The sequence below is a fragment of the Hippoglossus stenolepis genome, chromosome 6 (assembly GCF_022539355.2).
Source record: "Hippoglossus stenolepis isolate QCI-W04-F060 chromosome 6, HSTE1.2, whole genome shotgun sequence".
NCBI lineage: Eukaryota > Metazoa > Chordata > Actinopteri > Pleuronectiformes > Pleuronectidae > Hippoglossus > Hippoglossus stenolepis.
Window position 1 is genome coordinate 519,569 of NC_061488.1, and position 23,626 is coordinate 543,194.

The 23,626-nt window shown below is 37.6% G+C and overlaps 3 protein-coding genes across 8 annotated transcripts in view; 1 reads left to right on the forward strand and 2 right to left on the reverse strand.

Moving 5' to 3' along the window:
• cables2b (Cdk5 and Abl enzyme substrate 2b) overlaps positions 1-3,492 on the forward strand; it is a 15,874-nt gene extending 12,382 nt beyond the window's left edge. Inside the window, exons 5-10 of the mRNA XM_035160094.2 lie at positions 17-185; positions 476-573; positions 1,342-1,448; positions 1,526-1,645; positions 1,843-1,927; positions 2,185-3,492. Coding sequence (XP_035015985.1) covers positions 17-185; positions 476-573; positions 1,342-1,448; positions 1,526-1,645; positions 1,843-1,927; positions 2,185-2,331 — 726 coding nt within the window. The 3' untranslated portion in view covers positions 2,332-3,492. The remainder of the gene's footprint in view (positions 1-16; positions 186-475; positions 574-1,341; positions 1,449-1,525; positions 1,646-1,842; positions 1,928-2,184) is intronic.
• On the reverse strand, positions 1,937-23,310 carry LOC118111523 (CMRF35-like molecule 6). Of its 5 annotated transcripts, XR_007032781.1 has the most exons (7): positions 23,139-23,291; positions 22,076-22,414; positions 21,790-21,905; positions 20,651-20,753; positions 20,411-20,512; positions 15,039-15,253; positions 1,937-2,002 (listed from the first exon to the last, which is right to left on the reverse strand). XR_007032781.1 is itself a non-coding variant. In XM_035160183.2 (5 exons), the coding sequence occupies exons 1-5, from the start codon at positions 23,173-23,175 to the stop codon at positions 20,508-20,510; spliced, it is 600 nt and encodes a 199-aa protein (XP_035016074.2). In that variant the 5' UTR covers positions 23,176-23,291; the 3' UTR covers positions 20,253-20,507. The 5 variants fall into 5 exon arrangements, 1 of the variants encoding a protein (XP_035016074.2); XR_007032782.1 differs by lacking the exon at positions 1,937-2,002 and having other exon boundaries at positions 14,935-15,253; positions 21,790-21,875; positions 23,139-23,310; XR_007032783.1 differs by lacking the exon at positions 1,937-2,002 and having other exon boundaries at positions 14,939-15,253; positions 22,076-22,321; positions 23,139-23,237.
• On the reverse strand, positions 6,792-11,816 carry LOC118111522. Of its 2 annotated transcripts, none has more exons than XM_035160182.2 (7): positions 11,664-11,816; positions 10,644-10,982; positions 10,364-10,413; positions 7,561-7,654; positions 7,411-7,439; positions 7,197-7,343; positions 6,792-7,070 (listed from the first exon to the last, which is right to left on the reverse strand). In XM_035160182.2, the coding sequence occupies exons 1-6, from the start codon at positions 11,698-11,700 to the stop codon at positions 7,221-7,223; spliced, it is 672 nt and encodes a 223-aa protein (XP_035016073.2). In that variant the 5' UTR covers positions 11,701-11,816; the 3' UTR covers positions 6,792-7,070; positions 7,197-7,220. The 2 variants fall into 2 exon arrangements, with proteins under 2 accessions (XP_035016073.2, XP_047196186.1); XM_047340230.1 differs by having other exon boundaries at positions 10,364-10,449.
• Positions 23,311-23,626: the final 316 nt, after the last annotated feature.

Consider the following 23,626-nt stretch of genomic DNA (forward strand, 5'->3'; position numbering starts at 1 on the left):
CCTCTGTCCATCTCAGTCAGTGTCGTACGCCCAGTTCCTGCTCTCCACTAATGCTCTGGTGAGGCAGAAGCCATCGTCAGCCAGTGACCTGACGCTGCAGATCCCCGTGTCCAGGAGCACGCACAGCATGGCGGGCCGAGGTTACCCCCCGAGCAGGCTGAACAGCTCCGTGGGCCTGGACCTGGGTAACACACACACTTTCACACACACACGCAGAAAACACGGAAATTCAAATATCTGGTCAACTTCAAAACTGCTCAAATTGTGTGATGTGTTTTATAACTGAATTAATACACAAACATACACGTGCATGTGCACAGTATGAAGGGTTAACACAAACAGGCTCCGTCACTGTGTTTGTAAAAGGTCTGAACATAGGTTTAGTCATGTGTTTCAAATATAAAGACAATGACTGATTATATATATTTGTATGTGTGTCTGTGTGTGCACGTGTGTGCACGTGTGTGTTGTCCAGGTCTCGACGATGTTACTGACTACGACCCTAACCTCCTCAGCGACCACCAGTGGCCTTGTGGGAAACACAAGCGGGTGCTGATCTTTGCCTCCTACATGGTAACAAGAAAAACACACACTCACTCAACAGCTCAGTTTCCTTCCTCTGAGTGTGAAGACACACGATGTATCATCAGAGGAGATCTGAGGTCAGCTGCTCTGTTACTGCTATTAGCCCATATTCACAAACCCCCGTTTGTCTCATAGACGTTAACAAGGAGCAACTTCCTCTGTTCTTCACTCAACTAGAGTCAAACAGAAACTTAGTGATCAGTGAATAAAGCTCAGTCCCATGTGAGGATCCTCTCCCAGGACACAAGTCCAACAGATGCTGATGGAACTGAACACATCAACACAACAACAGGATTCACTACATGAGAAGAACCAGTTTGTAATGTTTAAAGTGTTTATACATAATGTCTGATGGAGATGAAGGAGCAGAGGAACTGAGGACTTCCTGATGTGAGGAGACATGTTGTATATGAAGAGGTCTTGTTGTGATGATAGTCCACGATCAGCTGACACCTTCACTAAATATGCAAATACAATGTGCATCAAGAAAGATAAAAAAATGTCACTCATACTAAAAGTCCCTTCATTTCAATCAGAAATCAGTGAATGAATTATTTTCTGAGAATGAATTGAAAATATCATATATATACATACATACATAGATATGTAGTTTGACCGTGCGAGGTTCATTTACATTCACTGACAGTTGTAGATGTTTCTACTTTGTCACGACTGTACATCTCTTCTTTCCTCTGTTCTTCTCCTCCTCCGCTCCTTCTCTCCTGTTCTTCTTCTCTTCTCTCTGTTTTCCACCAGACCACAGTTATCGAATATGTGAAACCGTCTGACCTGAAGAAAGACATGAACGAGACCTTCAAGGAGAAGTTTCCTCACATTAAACTCACTCTCAGTAAAATACGCAGGTATTTGGACGAAACTAAAAGAGGTTGAACGTTCTGTGTTGGTGTTCCACATGAGAACGTGTCTTTGTGTCTGTCAGTCTGAAGAGGGAGATGAGAGTCGTGGGGGAGGACTGCGGCCTGCAGCCCGTCACCATCGCCATGGCGTTTGTCTACTTTGAGAAGCTGGTGCTGCAGGGTCGACTCAATAAGCAGAACAGGTACGGTCATAAATACAAGATTTATCATTCAGGTCGTTTCTGAACCGAGCTTCATGTGTTTATTCTCCGTTGGTTTCTGTTGATTTGAGAAAATTAATGTGGAGCTTCATTAATATTAATAAAGGCTTTAATGTTGATTTGACCTGTTCTCACTGAATCAAACCTTCACTCACAACAACTCCCTGACTCACTCACAGGAAGCTGGTGTCAGCTGCCTGCATCCTCTTGGCTGCTAAGATCAGCAGTGACCTGAAGAAACAGGAAGTCAAACACCTCATAGATGTAAGTGTGACACACACACACACACACACACACACACACACACACACACACACACACACACACACACACACACTCCTGGATCCAGTTCGGAGTTCTTCCCTGAGCCATAAACATCTTTCATCAAGTTTAATGTTCATCTGTTCATCCTGCTCACAAACAAACACAGAACTAACAGAGGGCTTCTTCTTCTTCTTCTTCTTCTTCTTCTTCTTCTTCTTCTTCTTCTTCTTCTTCTTCTTCTTCTTCTGTCTGTGTAGAAGCTGGAGGAGCGTTTCAGGATCAGCAGGAGGGAGCTGATCTTTTTTGAGTTCACCATCCTGGTCGCCCTGGAGATGGCGCTGTACCTCCCTGAGAGCAAGGTGCTGCCACATTACCGACGCCTGGTGCAGCAGCAGCAGTTGTAGCAGTGCCTGGCTCATGAGCACTGCAGCACACCGGCCCCTCCCTTTTCATGTCCACACTGTCACAGACGGATCCTCACGATGCCTGGCTCAAAGGCTCTGAGGAAGCCCTCTCTGCTCGCGACGAGGACGCTGCGGTCGGACAGCAGGTCTGGTGATGCCTGGCTCAGCGGTCAGTAGAGCAGTTTTCTCTCGTCCTTCAGAAACCAAACTGACGACACACTGTGAGCGTGAACTTCACCACACGTGGATTTCATGGTTTGTCCTTTCTTTGATGTTTCAGAACCAACTTCAGCTGCACAGATTTTAGTCCAGGAAGCTCAACATGACAGTTGTAAAATCGGACTTTAAACAAAACTAATACTGAAACTGTTTTAGTTCCGTTCGTTAATCTTAACTTCAGATTATCCTCAGAACACTTTTATTAAAGAAGCATGAAGTCACTTCACAGTGAATAACGACTGTGACGAACACAACAGCTCTGATCAAATTAGATTGAATGTGACTCACATGTTGCAATAACGTTTTATGCAATGTCTTTTCACTTCGTCACTGCAGCGGAGGAAAATCCAGTTAAGATCAAAGTGTGTTGCAGTAATTCGCTTCTCAGAAGAAAACGGAGAAAAAACGTAAACTTTACATCAAACTAAATCTGTCTCACATGTCTCTGCTGAGGCTCGTTCCTCTCGTTTCTGCAGCTCTATGCTTTCACTCTAACTCTCGTATCTTCGGCTCTGTGCTTGCCACCCTCGTATCTTCGGCTCTGTGCTTTCACTCTAACTCTCTTTTCTTCGGCTCTGTGCTTTCACTCTAACTCTCTTATCTTCAGCTCTGTGCTTTCACTCTAACTCTCGTATCTTCAGCTCTGTGCTTTCACTCTAACTCTTCTTCGGCTCTGTGCTTGCACTCGTTCCTCCCGTATCTTCAGCTCTGTGCTTGCACTCGTTCCTCCCGTATCTTCCGCTCTGTGCTTGCACTCGTTCCTCCCGTATCTTCCGCTCTGTGCTTGCACTCGTTCCTCTCGTATCTTCCGCTCTGTGCTTGCACTCGTTCCTCCCGTATCTTCCGCTCTGTGCTTTCACTCTAACTCTCGTATCTTCAGCTCTGTGCTTTCACTTGTTCCTCTCGTATCTTCGGCTCTGTGCTTGCACTAGCTCCCGTCTCTGCAGCTCTGTGCTTTCACTCGCTCCTCTCGTATCTTCGGCTCTGTGCTTGCACTCTAACTCTCGTATCTTCAGCTCTGTGCTTGCACTTGTTCCTCTCGTATCTTTGGCTCTGTGCTTGCACTCGTTCCTCTCGTATCTTGTATTGAGGATTTACATCTTTATTTACAGCAAAACTCAGCTGTGACGTCACATTTTATCAGGAGCTGATTTTTTCACTTTACAGGATGTAATTTAAAAAATACAGAAAGTATCAGCTGATACATAAGAAGACAGTGGATTCATTTAAGAATATTCTTTGATAATAAACTAAATATTTTTGTATTTTATGCTTCAGGTTGGAAACAGTTTGAATATATTGACTTGGGAATTATCTTCAGACGTTTCAAGACAAATATTCACTGAGTGAAGAAAACATCAGATCAATGATAAAAACGCATGATTTTTAATTTTGTGATTTCAAACATGGCTCTAAAACTGTTAAAATACAAATAACAATGGAATTTACGAAGTTTCCATCAGTGAATCAAAACGTAACAGTTCAGGTAGAAATACAAGAAAATCCGTTCTGCTGCATATTGTTCTGCTTCCAGGATGAACATCTAACTCTTACCTGGTTCCTCCTGTTACACCAGTGAACTGTGAACTTTGAACCTGCATCATTATAAATATTGTGCATTTTCTTTTTAAAGTTGGAGGAGACGGTTTCTGTTGTTTTTGCACTTTGCCTTTTTGCTTCACGATCCTATATTTTATCACTAAGTAACGAGCGTAATAATATTTTTCTATATTTGAAGTATCTTATTGTATTCTCGTATATTGACCGAGTCACTGAAATATATTTATTACTTATAACCCTTGAGGTGCAGAATCGTGTGATAATCATGATTCTTCATCTGGAGGTTTCTCATCATCTTCCTCAGAGGTTTGTATTCTCTTGTGATTCAGGGACGTTGTCACTCCAGAGTTTAGACTCGAGTTCTGCTACGTGAACCCAACGTTTCCAGAAGCTTGAAGCTCAAGTCTTGTTCATGTCTCGTTATTTTCAAATATTTCAAAAGTAATTCTCCTTCTGCCTGGAGCGATCATCTGCCTTCATGTCATGTGTTTCAAGATCATGTGACAAGAGGAAACGGACGTTCAGCCAAGTTCATCTAAAGTGTCCAGCTTTTAGGAAACAACCCACTGGGTTCGTAGTGACGTTCATTCCTCTTTAATTCACACATGCACCAAATCACACTCATAAATATCAGTCTAACTGTTTTCATCATGAATTATTCTCTGAGAAATCAAAGAAAATTGAAAAAGTTTGACTGTTAAAGGAAGAGATAAAAAACGTCTGCTCCTTTGGATCCGAGAACAAAACACAGAGGAGCCGAAAGAAAAACTCAAAGGTTAAATTCACCTAAATAAAAGTATCGATAAGAAATGATTACCATTATTTACCATGAATCATAAACACTTCAACTTTCATGTTTTCCATTAATTCCTGAATATAAATCTGGAAGCATCAAGCTTGAGCTTGAGTTTCGGTTCCGTGCAGAACTTAAGTTCCGTTTGTTTTTCCTCTGCTCTGGAATGAGCTGAGGAAGAATCCTCAGTTTAACTGGACGACTCGTTCGTGTTAAATCCACGAAAGGAAAAAGGATTCTGGGTATTTTGATAAAAAGAAAGTAGAAACAGCACATGATCTTCCAAAGTGTCTTCTCTACATTAGAGATTAGTGATATTGATTCTATGCAGCTTAGATCGTGATCAGCTGATCATCGTCCTCCTGTGTTTTTACCTTTAATGTGCCACAGACTCCTTTTATTTAAATATCATGTTTCTTCTTTTGTACCAACTCATTGTTTTTACTCTTCTTCGAGCACTGTGAGGCTGTAAAGGGAAAATGTACCAGTTTGTCTTTCATTTATATTATTATATTATTCATAGTGTTTACTTTATAAGTTAAATAGATTTTTGTATGGTGTTTTTTTATTAAATGAGTGGATGCAGTTGTTTTAAACACGTGACCCTGATAAATATAAAATAAACGTGAATATGTTCAAATGAATTTTATTTTGTAGTAAGAATTTTGCTCCTGCTCACACAGTGACTGTCACATTGCACTAAGTATATTTATAGAAATGTTTTGTAACAGATAAAGACCATAAACTGTATAAAATGTCAATGTTCAATTCATGTCAAATTTATTTTCAATAAAAATATGTAATTTACTGCTTCTAATGTGTGGAACATGATTTCATGAACTTTAAACCAGAGCAAATGTGTAAATAGTTTGGTTTGGTAGTTCAAACTCAAATTACTGCCTTGCTTTTTATGCCTCAGTGCATGATGGGAGTTCTCTCTCAGTGCATGATGGGAGTTCTCCCTCATGATGGGAGTTCTCCCTCATGATGGGAGTTCTCTCTCAGTGCATGATGGGAGTTCTCTCTCAGTGCATGATGGGAGTTCTCTCTATGCATGATGGGAGTTCTCTCTCAGTGCATGATGGGAGTTCTCCAGCAGTCTAGACCTATAGCAGCAGAACTAAGGGATGCTTCAGGACCTGATCCAGAACTACAGGCTTTATCAAAGCGGAGCGTTTTAGGTCTAACCTTGAATGTAGAGAAGGTGTCTGACTCTAGAACCCATCCTGATAATAAAGAATCACACTGATCTAGTCTCGAGGGAACAAATGGACGAGTTTCTCAGCTTCCTTTTGAGACAGGATGTTCCTAGTGTTCATAATACTGTGCAGGTGGAAGAAGGCTGTCCCACAGACCTGTTTTATATGTGGGTCACATGTCCTGGTCCTAACTCAAGTTTCCTCACAGTGGAGCTGGGGCCAAACTAACACCAAAGGGACGATCTGGTCACACTGTGTTTCTCTGAGATGTTTAGGGACCATTACAATGAGCTCAGTCTGAATTTAGAGGTAAGAAGTTATGGGTCATCCAGACCTTGATGTTCTTGAGACCTTCTCGAAGTAGAACTCAGTCAGGGGTCAGTAACCTTTACTATCGAAAGAGCCATTTTGCCCCCTCTTCCTATATGTGATCACACAGCTTATGAAGCTTCTGCTCTGATCCTGAAGCAGCTGATCCCTGAGCAGCTGAGACCAGAGGAACTCTGTGTTTCACTTCTACAGAGTCACTGAGCGGCTGCTTCACGTGCACGAGCTCTTCATAAGGTGAAGAGGATCGGTCCAAGGACAGAACCTTGTGGAACTCCATGAATCACTTGTGTGTGCAAGGAGGAGTCATGGCTGACTAATTGAAATCTATAAGTACAGTAATTCAGGCTCGACGTAACAAATGCATATAAAAAGATACAAAGTTTATTAATATTATTTAAAAGTTATTTACTATTTAAGAGTAAACTATCTGTCACATGAAGTTACTGAGTTACAGTTACAGTTACAGTTACATTTAACCTGGAGCAAAAGTCGAGTACAGAGAACATGAAGCTTCTTCACTGACAGTTCATCTGTACCTGAGTCACAGTGTGAACATGTCTATAGGGGGCGCTGTAGAGTGAGTCACTGAGGTCAGAGTCCACCTCAGTGTAGGTGCATGTGATGGAGTCGTCTTCAACCTGGAACCAACAGTTGAAACATTTAGAAACACATCTTTATTCTTTCTTAACGAGTACTGTCTGTCATGTAATGTATTATTATTAATAATTCTAATGAACATAATGTTTTGCTCCAGTGTTACTCACCTTGTTGTGTTGCAGGATTGTGTGTCAGAGATCAGATCCGGTTTGTTTTGTTTCGTTGTATTGAACCAGAGAGTAAAGTTGAAACTGTTCCTCTGAGGAAGAGGAGTTCACTCGGCCGTCTCCCACCTCCTCATATTCTCTCTCAACCTGCAGGATGAAGACGATCAGCTGGTTTCATGATGAAGATGAAATGATCCACATTCACTGAACTCACCTCGTCTTCACCTGGAGCTTCAGGACACTCTGGAAAACACGATGACCAGAACTCAAATCATTGTGTACATGAAGCTACTCATTTCTTCATCCTGTGTGTGTGTGTGTGTGTGTGTGTGTGTGTGTGTGTGTGTATTGCATTGTGTATTACCTGTTTGTTTACTGGTTCTGTTCCTGCAGAAAACCATCACAGTCACTGAGAGTGTGATGATGATGAAACTCACAGTCAGCAGAACAGCTGTGATCTTAGTAACATGAAGTACATATTAAATCATTAATAGTAACATGAAGTACATATTAAAATCATTAATAGTAACATGAAGTACATATTAAATCATTAATAGTAACATGAAGTACATATTAAATCATTAATAGTAACATGAAGTACATATTAAAATCATAATATTAATAGTAACATGATACATATTAAATCATAATAAAAAATCATTAATAGTAACATGAAGTACATATTAAATCATTAATAGTAACATATACATAAATATTAAATCATTAATAGTAACATGAAGTACGTGTAAATCATTAATAGTAATATATTAAACATTAATAGTAACATGAAGTACATATTAAATCATTAATAGTAACATGAAGTACATATTAAATCATTAATAGTAACATGAAGTACATATTAAAATCATTAATAGTAACATGAAGTACATATTAAATCATTAATAGTAACATGAAGTACATATTAAATCATTAATAGTAACATTAAATTAAATCATTAATAGTAACATGAAGTACATATTAAATCATTAATAGTAACATGAAGTACATATTAAAATCATTAATAGTAACATGATGTACGTGTTAAAATCATTAATAGTAACATGAAGTACATATTAAAATCATTAATAGTAACATGTAGTACATATTAAAATCATTAATAGTAACATGAAGTACATATTAAAATCATTAATAGTAACATGTAGTACATATTAAATCATTAATAGTAACATGAAGTACGTGTTAAAATCATTAATAGTAACATGTAGTACATATTAAATCATTAATAGTAACATGAAGTACGTGTTAAAATCATTAATAGTAACATGTAGTACATATTAAAATCATTAATAGTAACATGAAGTACATGTTAAAATCATTAATAGTAACATGAAGTACATGTTAAATCATTAATAGTAACATGAAGTACATGTTAAAATCATTAATAGTAACATGTAGTACATATTAAATCATTAATAGAACATAAGTACATATTAAATCATTAATAGTAACATGAAGTACATATTAAAATCATTAATAGTAACATGAAGTACATATTAAAATCATTAATAGTAACATGAAGTACGTGTTAAATCATTAATAGTAACATGAAGTACATATTAAAATATTAATAGAACATGAAGTACATGTTAAAATATTAATGTAACATGAAAATCATTAATAGTAACATGAAGTACATATTAAATCATTAATAGTAACATGAAGTACATATTAAAATCATTAATAGTAACATGAAGTACATATTAAATCATTAATAGTAACATGAAGTACATATTAAAATCATTAATAGTAACATGAAGTACATATTAAATCATTAATAGTAACATGAAGTACATATTAAAATCATTAATAGTAACATGAAGTACATATTAAATCATTAATAGTAACATGAAGTACATATTAAAATCATTAATAGTAACATGAAGTACATATTAAAATCATTAATAGTAACATGAAGTACATATTAAATCATTAATAGTAACATGAAGTACATATTAAATCATTAATAGTAACATGAAGAATGTTAAAATCATTAATAGTAACATGAAGTACATATTAAAATCATTAATAGTAACATGTAGTACATATTAAAATCATTAATAGTAACATGAAGTACATATTAAAATCATTAATAGTAACATGTAGTACATATTAAATCATTAATAGTAACATGAAGTACGTGTTAAAATCATTAATAGTAACATGAAGTACGTGTTAAAATCATTAATAGTAACATGAAGTACATGTTAAATCATTAATAGTAACATGAAGTACATATTAAATCATTAATAGTAACATGAAGTACATATTAAATCATTAATAGTAACATGAAGTACGTTTAAAATCATTAATAGTAACATGAAGTACATATTAAAATCATTAATAGTAACATGAAGTACATATTAAATCATTAATAGTAACATGAAGTACATATTAAAATCATTAATAGTAACATGAAGTACATGTTAAAATCATTAATAGTAACATGTAGTACATATTAAAATCATTAATAGTAACATGAAGTACATATTAAATCATTAATAGTAACATGAAGTACATATTAAATCATTAATAGTAACATGAAGTACATATTAAAATCATTAATAGTAACATGTACATATTAAAATCATTAATAGTAACATGAAGTACATATTAAATCATTAATAGTAACATGAAGTACATATTAAAATCATTAATAGTAACATGAAGTACATATTAAATCATTAATAGTAACATGAAGTACATATTAAAATCATTAATAGTAACATGAAGTACATGTTAAAATCATTAATAGTAACATGAAGTACGTGTTAAATCATTAATAGTAACATGAAGTACGTGTTAAATCAAAGACAAAATAACATGAATTAAATCATTAATAGTAACATGAAGTACATATTAAATCGTTAATAGTAACATGAAGTACATATTAAATCATTAATAGTAAGATGAAGTACATATTAAATCATTAATAGTAACATGAAGTACATATTAAATCATTAATAGTAACATGAAGTACATATTAAATCATTAATAGTAACATGAAGTACGTGTTTAATCCTCCGACCGTCACTTCCTTCCTCTTCAGCCACGATGACATCACGATGAGTTTGAACGTCACTTTCAGCAAAAACATTTCGTTCATTTTTCCGTTTCCTGATGAAAATACCTTTTTATTAGTATTTTACCTGAAGTGCAGATGACTGCTCGCTGGGTTCAGGAGAGTTGGAGGTGGGAGCTGTGGCTGCTGGGAAAGATGTTGGAGAAGGTTCCTCTGTCCAGTTCGATGTCGAAGAAGCTGTGAAACAATTACAAACACAACATATACACACACACACACATTATTACTTTATCACCAGGGTACATGGAGATTATGTATACTACGATTTGGTGATGTACAAATAGAATTGATTTATAGAATATTTGTAGAATCTGAAACAGTTTCTGTACGTTTCTGTAGAAACTCACCGTCTGTGACGATGATCTCAACCCTTTTGGTTGAGTCTATACGAACAGTTCTCTTCAAACCACACGTGTAATTTCCAGAGTCGGACTTCCTCAGCTGTTTTATTGTCACATTAACAAATGTAGGAGATGTTAGAAAAACTCCTTCTTCGTATTCGATGCTGTATCTGCCGCTCTGAGCTCTGACGCTGTCTGTCTCAATCAGGACGTTTCCGTCTCCACACGACTTCCTGCAGAAAAGCTTCTTCTCTGCAGAGAGGCGAAATAAGCAACTAACTGTGATGGTTCCTCCTTCAGGTCCAGTGTACACAGAGTCAGTGAGACCGTCCTGCAACAAGGATGCTGAAACATCAACACTCCTCCATGTTAGCAGATGGGACATGGACCAAAGTAAGAAATCAAAGCAGACGTTAAATAAATGATTCTCAAAGATGATTCTGTCATTTCAGCTCGTTCTTCTCTCACTGATGTTTGTTCAAGTGTTTCTGATCAGTTTGGTCTTAATTAGTTATTTGATGATATAAAAACAGGCGGAGACGTCCTGATTGACAGCTGAGACTGTTTCCTGATTGACAGCTGAGACTGACTCCTGATTGACAGCTGAGACTGTTTCCTGATTGACAGCTGAGACTGTTTCCTGATTGACAGCTGAGACTGTTTCCTGATTGACAGCTGAGACTGACTCAGTTCACAGAAACAGGCCCCGACTGTTCGTTCATTTCCTGTTTTGTCTCAGGTTGAATTGACCTCCGGGGACAAATAAAAGTCTAAATACGATGAAAGGAAACTATGTATAAAATCAGATAAATTGGTTAAATGATTCTTTCAGGAAAATCTGATATGAAACAAATAATAAATGTATCACACAAATTAAAGATGACTTCTGCTGAGAAACTACAACTTTGAACATGATGTCATGAGACAGAGCAACGTGTGAACGAGACTGAGGAGAAGTAAAGAAACACCATCAAATCTTATTAACTTCAAAGAAAGAAAAGAGTAAAGTAAAACGGACCAACTCACTGAGAAAGAAGAAGATGAAGATGAGATGAGCGTTCATGTTTAGGACTGAAGCTTTAACGTTGCTTCACTTCCTTCTTCACAGGAAAACACCCAACGTGTCACTTCTCTAACTGATCTGAAGAAGAACCGCCCTCGCTTGTTCACGGAGCGTTTCACATTCTGTCTTCTGTAACTTACAACTTGTTCCTCAAACTGATTTTAACCCACTTGTGGCCAGGTTACGATCTACTAGGTTCGATGAGGAGCTGAGGGACATAAACTGTAATAACCATAAATAAAAGTACACACAATACACAAACAATTAAATGCAAAGTGTGACTTTACGAACTTAAAGTGGCAGGTGATAATTCACAAGCATTTGGAAAAACATTTGTATGAAAATAAAATTGGGCCCTTTAAAATAAATCAGTTGTTTTACGTCAGTCGTCTTTAAAGTCTGTTTCCTGTGATCAGTCCTGATGTGTTTTGTCACTTCACTGGTTAATGACAGTGACTGTTCCTGTGACTGTTCCTTAAAAGAGTGTGCACCCTCTATTAGTGCACGTCCGGGTGTCGAGCACCCCCGACCACCACAGGGAACATTCAACGGGGCTCTTCTCCCAGATGGAATCTCGTCGGGAGGCTCGTCATCAATAAGAAAGGATCTTCAAGTTGTTCTCACTCGGTCCATAAGACTTCCTGTTTCTACAACAGGAAGTTAAGAGTTTGTCTGATCTTTATGTTTCACAACAATCATACTAAAGCATAACACTCACATAACATGAAGTTAAACATACTGTACAACACTTAATGATAATATGTTCAGGCCTTGCATTACACTCTAATTCAAGTTCAAGTCTCAATACCAATATATGAATCATAACCAGCATACATCAACACATTAATCATGACTTCTTAATAGAACCAATCTGACAAAAGTATTAAGTATCACCTTGATCTAGTATTAGGACAAATGATGATAACACAGGTGTTACCTATGGCTCTGTAATGCCCTCTCTCTTGTGAGAGAGCATCTTCAAAAATAACAGTACAATAATAATGATCAATATGATATTTTAACATCTTCTGTCAGCGTGTACCACTAACCAGTTAACACTGCCTTTATAACCAGTTAACACTGCTTTTATAACCAGTTAACACTGCCTTTATAACCAGTTAACACTGCTTTTATAACCAGTTAACACTGCCTTTATAACCAGTTAACACTGCCTTTATAACCAGTTAACACTGTTTTTATAACCAGTTAACACTGTCTTTATAACCAGTTAACACTGCCTTTATAACCAGTTAACACTGTCTTTATAACCAGTTAACACTGTCTTTATAACCAGTTAACACTGCCTTTATAACCAGTTAACACTGTCTTTATAACCAGTTAACACTGCCTTCATAACCAGTTAACACTGTCTTTATAACCAGTTAACACTGTCTTTATAACCAGTTAACACTGTCTTTATAACCAGTTAACACTGCCTTTATAACCAGTTAACACTGTCTTTATAACCAGTTAACACTGCCTTTATAACCAGTTAACACTGTCTTTATAACCAGTTAACACTGTCTTTATAACCAGTTAACACTGCTTTTATAACCAGTTAACACTGTCTTTATAACCAGTTAACACTGCCTTTATAACCAGTTAACACTGTCTTTATAACCAGTTAACACTGTCTTTATAACCAGTTAACACTGCTTTTATAACCAGTTAACACTGCTTTTATAACCAGTTAACACTGTCTTTATAACCAGTTAACACTGCCTTTATAACCAGTTAACACTGCCTTTATAACCAGTTAACACTGCCTTTATAACCAGTTAACACTGCCTTTATAACCAGTTAACACTGCTTTTATAACCAGTTAACACTGCCTTTATAACCAGTTAACACTGTCTTTATAACCAGTTAACACTGCCTTTATAACCAGTTAACACTGCCTTTATAACCAGTTAACACTGCCTTTATAACCAGTTAACACTGCTTTTATAACCAGTTAACACTGCCTTTATAACCAGTTAACACTGCCTTTATAACCAGTTAACACTGCCTTTATAACCAGTTAACACTGCCTTTATAACCAGTTAACACTGCCTTTATAACCAGTTAACACTGCTTTTATAACCAGTTAACACTGCCTTTATAACCAGTTAACACTGTCTTTATAACCAGTTAACACTGCCTTTATAACCAGTTAACACTGCTTTTATAACCAGTTAACACTGCCTTTATAACCAGTTAACACTGCCTTTATAACCAGTTAACACTGTCTTTATAACCAGTTAACACTGTCTTTATAACCAGTTAACACTGCTTTTATAACCAGTTAACACTGCTTTATAACCAGTTAACACTGTCTTTATAACCAGTTAACACTGCTTTATAACCAGTTAACACTGCCTTTATAACCAGTTAACACTGCCTTTATAACCAGTTAACACTGCTTTTATAACCAGTTAACACTGCTTTTATAACCAGTTAACACTGTCTTTATAACCAGTTAACACTGTAAATAAAAGTGTTTCTATTTCCAAAGCGTAACTGTTACCAAGCACTTCCTGCTTTGACTCATGTCTGAAGCACTGTGTGTTTCTCAGATCTTCTCCACAGCAGGTCCCACAGACGACTCGCAGCACGTGACCACACCATGCTACATCAGCTTCAGATGATTAGCTTAACGAGATCAGTGAAACGAACTGGGACCCTCTGTCTCCCAGTTCACTCCCAGCTCCACCAACTTGAACAGACTTCCAGTGACTGGTCTCAACTCCACTTCCTGTTCTGATCTCACTCACACACCATCGATCATGCAGGTGCGGAGTGATCTGTCAATCACGTTGAGCTGGAGGCGGGACATGATCCAACTCTCACTTCTGAGTGGCTGATCTCACTCGACCTATCGAGGCGGATCCTTGATGTACGTTTTAACCCTTTATTGTAACTGGGTTACATGATTTATTGTAATCATCTAAAAAATGTGATCAAGGTTCAACAAAATGTGAAGAAATTCTCTGAAGACCAAAACAACAGGTCCCAGTGACCTCTGACCTCTAGAATCCAACCAGTTCATCTGTGAACGTTTACACCAAATTTAAAGAAGATTCCTTTTCCGAGTTCTGGAGACAAACTGTAAACATATATCTGGACACTAGGGGTCGCCTGCTCAGAGACATACACACTTTGTTTCAAAATGTTTCGCCATCTTGTCCCAAGTTCCCAAAAAGAATGTGTGCGTTATGATTTTAAAGACTGAGCAAAAAACACTTAAAGAAAAAAACTCAAAATCAATTAAACAAATCAGTTTAATGTCAAATCAGATTAGAAAACAACATAAAGTACTGCACACACACAGACACACACAGACACAGACACACGCGCACACACACACACACACACACACACACTCTCAGGGCTGCATGCGAATGGCTCCGTCCAGTCTGATGACCTCGCCGTTAATCATCGGGTTCTCAGCCAGTGATGTCACCAGGTGGGCAAACTCAGCGGGGTCTCCCAGGCGCGAGGAAGGGCACCTGACGGGCGAGAAACGAGCGCACCTTCTCTGGAAGACCAGCGAGGAGGGGCGTCGAAAACAGACCTGCAGGACGAGAGGAGGGGACATGAAGGACAACCACCAACTAACCAGGTGAAGGTTAACTGACCAGCTGTATGTTCACTAACCAGCTGTATTTAACTCCTGTCGTTAACTAACCAGCTGTATGTTAACTACCAGCTGTATGTTAACGACCAGCTGTATGTTAACTGACCAGGTTTAACTGACCTGATGTAACTAACCAGTGTATAACTTACGTGCGTTAATAACCAGCTGTCGTTATGACCAGCTAGTACTGACCGTGTATGTTACTGACCAGCTGTTAACTGACCAGCTGTATGTTAACTAACCAGCTGTATGTTAACTGACCAGCTGTATGTTAACTGACCAGCTGTATGTTAACTAACCAGCTGTATGTTAACTAACCAGCTGTATGTTAACTGACCAGCTGTACGTTAACTAACCAGCTGTATGTTAACTGACCAGCTGTATGTTAACTGACCAGCTGTATGTTAACTAACCAGCTGTATGTTCACTAACCAGCTGTATGTTAACTAACCAGCTGTATGTTAACTAACCAGCTGTATGTTAACTACCAGCTGTACGTTAACTAACCAGCTGTATGTAACTGACCACCTGTATGTTATTGACCAGGTGTATGTTAACTAACAGCTGTATGTTCACTAACCAGCTGTATGTTAACTGACCAGCGTACGTTAACTAACCAGCTGTATCTTAACTGACCAGCTGTATGTTAACTTACCAGCTGTATGTTAACTAACCAGCTGTATCTTAACTGACCAGCTGTATGTTAACTTACCAGCTGTATGTTCACTAACCAGCTGTATGTTAACTTACCAGTTCTAACTAACCAGCTGTATGTTAACTGACCAGCTGTATGTTAACTGACCAGCTGTATGTTAACTAACCAGCTGTATGTTAACTGACCAGCTGTACGTTAACTAACCAGCTGTATCTTAACTGACCAGCTGTATGTTAACTACCAGCTGTATGTTAACTAACCAGCTGTATGTTAACTGACCAGGTGTATGTTCACTAACCAGCTGTATGTTAACAGACCAGGTGTATGTACACTAACCAGTGTATCTTAACTGACCAGCTGTATGTTAACTAACCAGCTGTATGTTAACTTACCAGCTGTATGTTAACTAACCAGCTGTATGTTAACTGACCAGCTGTATGTTAACTAACAAGGTGTATGTACACTAACCAGCTGTATCTTAACTGACCAGCTGTATGTTAACTAACCAGCTGTATGTTAACTGACCAGCTGTATGTTAACTAACCAGGTGTATGTTCACTAACAAGGTGTATGTACACTAACCAGCTGTATCTTAACTGACCAGCTGTATGTTAACTGACCAGCTGTATGTTAACTAACCAGCTGTATGTTAACTGACCAGCTGTATGTTAACTGACCAGGTGAATGTTAACTAACCAGCTGTAGTTAACTTACCAGCTGTATGTTAACTAACCAGCTGGTTAATAACCAGCTGTCGTTAACTTACCAGCTGTATGTAACTAACCAGCTGTATGTTAACGACCAGCTGTATGTAACTAACAAGGTATGTTCCAGCAGTTAACTACGCGTCTAGCTGTATGTTAACTAACAAGGTGTATGTACACTAACCAGCTGTATCTTAACTGACCAGCTGTATATGTTAACTTACCAGCTGTATGTTAACTGACCAGCTGTATGTTAACTAACCAGGTGTATGTTCACTAACCAGCTGTATGACAACTGACCAGATGTATGTTAACTGACCAGCTGTATGTTAACTGACCAGGTGTATGTTAACTAACCAGCTGTATGTTCACTAACCAGCTGTATGTTAACTGACCAGCATAACTAACCAGCTGTATTAATGACCAGCTGTATGTTAACTTACCAGCTGTATGTTAACTAACCAGCTGTATCTTAACTGACCAGCTGTATGTTAACTTACCAGCTGTATGTTCACTAACCAGCTGTATGTTTACGCTCGTTAACTAACCAGCTGTATGTTAACTGACCAGCTGTATGTTAACTGACCAGGTGTATGTTAACTAACCAGCTGTATGTTAACTGACCAGCTGTACGTTAACTAACCACTACTAGTACAAACCAGCTGTATGTTAACTAACCAGCTGTATGTTAATGACCAGCTGTATGTTAACTAACACAACAGCTGTATCTTAACTGACCAGCTGTATGTTAACTGACCAGCTGTATGTTAACTAACCAGCTGTCGTTAACTGACCAGCTGTATGTTAACTGACCAGCGGTACGTTAACTAACCAGCTGTATGTTAACTGACCAGCTGTATGTTAACTTACCAGCTGTATGTTCACTAACCAGCTGTATGTTAACTTACCAGCTATCTAACTAGCCACATGTTAACTGACCAGCTGTATGTTAACTGACCAGGTGTTAACCGCTATCTACTGACCAGCTGTATGTTAACTTACCAGCTGTATGTTAACTAACCAGCTGTATGTTAACTGACCAGGTGTATGTTCACTAACCAGCTGTATGTTAACAGACCAGGGTATGTACACTAACCAGCTGTATCTTAACTGACCAGCTGTATGTTAACTAACCAGCTGTATGTTAACTTACCAGCTGTATGTTAACTAACCAGCTGTATGTTAACTGACCAGCTGTATGTTAACTAACAGGTGAGTACACTAACCAGCTGTATCTTAACTGACCAGCTGTATGTTAACTAACCAGCTGTATGTTAACCCCAACCATCTTAACTGACCAGCTGTATAGAACGACCAGCTTTAAATAACCAGCTGTACACCGCTGTAGTTAATAACCAGTTAGTTATAGCTGTTAACTAACCAGCTGTATGTTAACTGACCAGCTGTATGTTAACTAACAAGGTGTATGTTAACTTACCAGCTGTATGTTAACTAACCAGCTGTATGTTAACTGACCAGCTGTATGTTAACTAACAAGGTGTATGTACACTAACCAGCTGTATCTTAACTGACCAGCTATATGTTAACTTACCAGCTGTATGTTCTGACCAGCTGTATGTAACACCGGTTCACTCACAATAACTGACCAGCTGTATGTTAACTGACCAGGTGTATGTTAACTAACCAGCTGTATGTTCACTAACCAGCTGTATGTTAACTAACCAGCTGTATGTTAACTAACCAGCTGTATGTTAACTGACCAGCTGTATGTTAACTAACCAGCTGTATGTTAACTAACCAGCTGTATGTTAACTGACCAGCTGTATGTTAACTAACCAGCTGTATGTTAACTAACCAGCTGTATGTTAACTTACCAGCTGTACGTTAACTAACCAGCTGTATGTTAACTGACCAGCTGTATGTTAACTGACCAGGTGTATGTTAACTAACCAGCTGTATGTTAACTGACCAGCTGTACGTTAACTAACCAGCTGTATGTTAACTGACCAGCTGTATGTTAACTTACCAGCTGTATGTTAACTAACCAGCTGTATGTTAACTGACCAGGTGTATGTTCACTAACCAGCTGTATGTTAACAGACCAGTAACTGTCTTGACAGCTGTATGTTAATGACCAGCTGAACTAACAGGTAGTACACTAACCGCTGTATCTAACTGACCAGCTGTATGTTAACTAACCAGCTGTATGAACTGACCAGCTGTTAACTAACCAGGTGTATGTTCACTAACATGTATTACACTAACCAGCTGTATCTTAACTGACCAGCTGTATGTTAACTGACCAGCTGTATGTTAACTAACCAGCTGTACGTTAACTGACCAGCTGTATGTTAACTGCTAACCAGCTGTACGTTAACTTACCAGCTGTATGTTAACTAACCAGCTGTATGTTAACTAACCAGCTGTATGTTAACTGACCAGCTGTATGTTAACTAACCAGCTGTATGTTAACTGACCAGCTGTATGTTAACTAACCAGGTGTATGTTAACTTACCAGCTGTATGTTAACTAACCAGCTGTATGTTAACTGACCAGCTGTATGTTAACTAACAAGGTGTATGTACACTAACCAGCTGTATCTTAACTGACCAGCTGTATGTTAACTTACCAGCTGTATGTTAACTGACCAGCTGTATGTTAACTAACCAGGTGTATGTTCACTAACCAGCTGTATGACAACTGACCAGATGTATGTTAACTGACCAGCTGTATGTTAACTGACCAGCTGTATGTTAACTAACCAGGTGTATGTTCACTAACCAGCTGTATGTTAACTGACCAGCTGTATGTTAACTTACCGAGCTGTTAACTAACCAGCTGTATGTTAACTAACCAGCTGTATGTTAACTGACCAGCTATATGTTAACTAACCAGCTGTATGTTAACTGACCAGCTGTATGTTAACTAACCAGGTGTATGTTAACTAACCAGCTGTATGCAACTGCCAGATGTATGTTAACTAACCAGCTGTATGTTAACTGACCAGCTGTATGTTAACTAACCAGGTGTATGTTAACTAACCAGCTGTATGTTAACTGACCAGCTGTATGTTAACTTACCAGGTGAATGTTAACTAACCAGCTGTACGTTAACTAACCAGCTGTATGTTAACTAACCAGCTGTATGTTAAGTGTTCACTAACCAGCTGTATGTTAACTAACCAGCTGTATGTTAACTGACCAGCTGTATGTTAACTAACCAGCTGTATTAACTGACCCTAGCTGACGTAACTGACCAGCTGTATGTTAACTGACCAGCTGTATGTTAACTGACCAGCTGTATGTTAACTAACCCGTTTAATGACCAGTGTATGTTAGCTAACCAGCTGTATGTTAACTACCAGCTGTATGTTAACTGACCAGCTGTATGTTAACTGACCAGCTGTATGTTAACTAACCAGCTGTATGTTAACTAACCAGCTGTACGAGCTCTTCATAAGGTGAAGAGGATCGGTCCAAGGACAGAACCTTGTGGAACTCCATGAATCACTTGTGTGTGCAAGGAGGAGTCATGGTTGACTAATTGAAATCTATAAGTACAGTAATTCAGGCTCGAGGTAACAAATGCATATAAAAAGATACAAAGTTTATTAATGTTATTTAAAAGTTATTTATTATTTAAGAGTAAACTCTCTGTAACATGAAGTTACTGAGTTACAGTTACAGTTACAGTTACAGTTACAGTTACATTTAACCTGGAGCAAAAGTCGAGTACAGAGAACATGAAGCTTCTTCACTGACAGTTCATCTGTACCTGAGTCACAGTGTGAACATGTCTATAGGGGGCGCTGTAGAGTGAGTCACTGAGGTCAGAGTCCACCTCAGTGTAGGTGCATGTGATGGAGTCGTCTTCAACCTGGAACCAACAGTTTACACATTTAGAAACACATCTTTATTCTTTCTGAACGAGTACTGTACGTTATGTAATGTATTATTATTAATAATTATAATGCTGTGTGTGTGTGTGTGTGTGTAATATTGCATTGTGTATTACCTGTGTGTTTATTGGTTCTTATCCTGCAGAAAGCCATCACAGTCACTGAGAGTGTGATGATGATGATGATGATGAAACTCACATTCAGCAGAACAGATGTGATCTAAGTAACATGAAGTACATATTAAAATCATTAATAGTAACATGAAGTACATATTAAATCATTAATAGTAACATGAAGTACATATTAAAATCATTAATAGTAACATGAAGTACGTATTAAAATCATTAATAGTAACATGAAGTACGTGTTAAAATCATTAATAGTAACATGAAGTACATATTAAATCATTAATAGTAACATGAAGTACGTGTTGAAATCATTAATAGTAACATGAAGTACGTGTTAAAACCATTAATAGTAACATGAAGTACATATTAAATCATTAATAGTAACATGAAGTACGTGTTAAAATCATTAATAGTAACATGAAGTACATATTAAATCACTAATAGTAACATGAAGTACATATTAAATCATTAATAGTAACATGAAGTACATATTAAATCATTAATAGTAACATGAAGTACATATTAAATCATTAATAGTAACATGAAGTACATATTAAATCATTAATAGTAACATGAAGTACGTGTTAAAATCATTAATAGTAACATGAAGTACATATTAAATCATTAATAGTAACATGAAGTACATATTAAATCATTAATAGTAACATGAAGTACATATTAAATCATTAATAGTAACATGAAGTACATGTAAATCATTAATAGTAACATGAAGTACATGTTAAAATCATTAATAATAACATGAAGTACGTGTTAAAACCATTAATAGTAACATGAAGTACGTGTTAAAATCATTAATAGTAACATGAAGTACGTGTTAAAATCATTAATAGTAACATGAAGTACATATTAAAATCATTAATAGTAACATGAAGTACATATTAAATCATTAATAGTAACATGAAGTACATATTAAATCATTAATAGTAACATGAAGTACATATTAAATCATTAATAGTAACATGAAGTACGTGTTTAATCCTCCGACCGTCACTTCCTTCCTCTTCAGCCACGATGACATCACGATGAGTTTGAACGTCACTTTCAGCAAAAACATTTCGTTCATTTTTCAGTTTCCTGATGAAAATACCTTTTTATTAGTATTTTACCTGAAGTGCAGATGACTGCTCGCTGGGTTCAGGAGAGTTGGAGGTGGGAGCTGTGGCTGCTGGGAAAGATGTTGGAGAAGGTTCCACTGTCCAGTTCGGTGTCGGTGAAGGTGAAGCTGTGAAACAATTACAAACACAACATATACACACACACACACATTATTACTTTATCACCAGGGTACATGGAGATTATGTATACTACGATTTGGTGATGTACAAATAGAATTGATTTATAGAATATTTGTAGAATCTGAAACAGTTTCTGTACGTTTCTGTAGAAACTCACCGTCTGTGACGATGATCTCAACCCTTTTGGTTGAGTCTAGACGAACAGTTCTCTTCAACCTGCACGTGTAATTTCCAGAGTCGGACTTCCTCAGCTGTTTTATTGTCACATTAATAAATGTATGAGATGTTAGAAAAACTCCTTCTTCGTATTCGATGCTGTATCTGCCGCTCTGAGCTCTGACGCCATCTGTCTCAATCAGGACGTTTCCGTCTCCACACGACTTCCTGCAGAAAAGCTTCTTCTCTCCAGAGAGGCGAAATAAGCAACTAACTGTGATGGTTCCTCCTTCAGGTCCAGTGTACACAGAGTCAGTGAGACCGTCCTGCAACAAGGATGCTGAAACATCAACACTCCTCCATGTTAGCAGATGGGACATGGACCAAAGTAAGAAATCAAAGCAGACGTTAAATAAATGATTCTCAAAGATGATTCTGTCATTTCAGCTCGTTCTTCTCTCACTGATGTTTGTTCAAGTGTTTCTGATCAGTTTGGTCTTAATTAGTTATTTGATGATATAAAAACAGGCGGAGACGTCCTGATTGACAGCTGAGACTGTTTCCTGATTGACAGCTGAGACTGACTCTGATTGACAGCTGAGACTGTTTCCTGATTGACAGCTGAGACTGACTCATGATGTTTTCTCACCACAGCTTCAATGTCACTTAAAGAAATTCACAGAAACAGCCCCGACTGTTTGTTCATTTCCTGTTTTGTCTCAGGTTGAATTGACCTCCGGGGACAAATAAAAGTCTAAATACGACGAAAGGAAACTATATATAAAATCAGATAAATAGGTTAAATGATTCTTTCAGGAAAATCTGAAATGAAACAAATAATAAATGTATCACACAAATTAAAAAAATGTAATTCTTGGAAACAACTTTGTAACAGGAAAAGAGTAAAACATGAGCCGATGACTTCTGCTGAGAAACTACAACTTTGAACATGATGTCATGAGACAGAGCAACGTGTGAACGAGACTGAGGAGAAGTAAAGAAACACCATCAAATCTTATTAACTTCAAAGAAAGAAAAGAGTAAAGTAAAACGGACCAACTCACTGAGAAAGAAGAAGATGAAGATGAGATGAGCGTTCATGTTTAGGACTGAAGCTTTAACGTTGCTTCACTTCCTTCTTCACAGGAAAACACCCAACGTGTCACTTCTCTAACTGATCTGAAGAAGAACCGCCCTCGCTTGTTCACGGAGCGTTTCACATTCTGTCTTCTGTAACTTACAACTTGTTCCTCAAACTGATTTATTGTTATCATCTAAAAAATGTGATCAAGGTTCAACAAAATGTGAAGAAATTCTCTGAAGACCAAAACAACAGGTCCCAGTGACCTCTGACCTCTAGAATCCAACCAGTTCATCTGTGAACGTTTACACCAAATTTAAAGAAGATTCCTTTTCCGAGTTCTGGAGACAAACTGTAAACATATATCTGGACACTAGGGGTCGCCTGCTCAGAGACATACACACTTTGTTTCAAAATGTTTCGCCATCTTGTCCCAAGTTCCCAAAAAGAATGTGTGCGTTCTGATTTTAA

Excerpts from the sequence above, each read along its gene's own strand:
- LOC118111522 (XM_047340230.1), bottom strand. The coding sequence starts at position 11,700 with ATGAACGCTCATCTCATCTTCATCTTCTTCTTTCTCA. Across the intron at positions 10,450-10,643 it reads TGAGATCATCGTCACAGACG|AGGAACCTTCTCCAACATCT; the intron begins GTGAGTTTCTAC and ends CGAACTGGACAG. Across the intron at positions 7,344-7,410 it reads AAGCTCCAGGTGAAGACGAG|GTTGAGAGAGAATATGAGGA; the intron begins GTGAGTTCAGTG and ends TTCATCCTGCAG.
- LOC118111523 (XM_035160183.2), bottom strand. The coding sequence starts at position 23,175 with ATGAACGCTCATCTCATCTTCATCTTCTTCTTTCTCA. Across the intron at positions 22,415-23,138 it reads CTTCATCTTCTTCTTTCTCA|CATCCTTGTTGCAGGACGGT; the intron begins GTGAGTTGGTCC and ends TTGATGTTTCAG. Across the intron at positions 21,906-22,075 it reads TGAGATCATCGTCACAGACG|CTTCACCTTCACCGACACCG; the intron begins GTGAGTTTCTAC and ends ATTGTTTCACAG.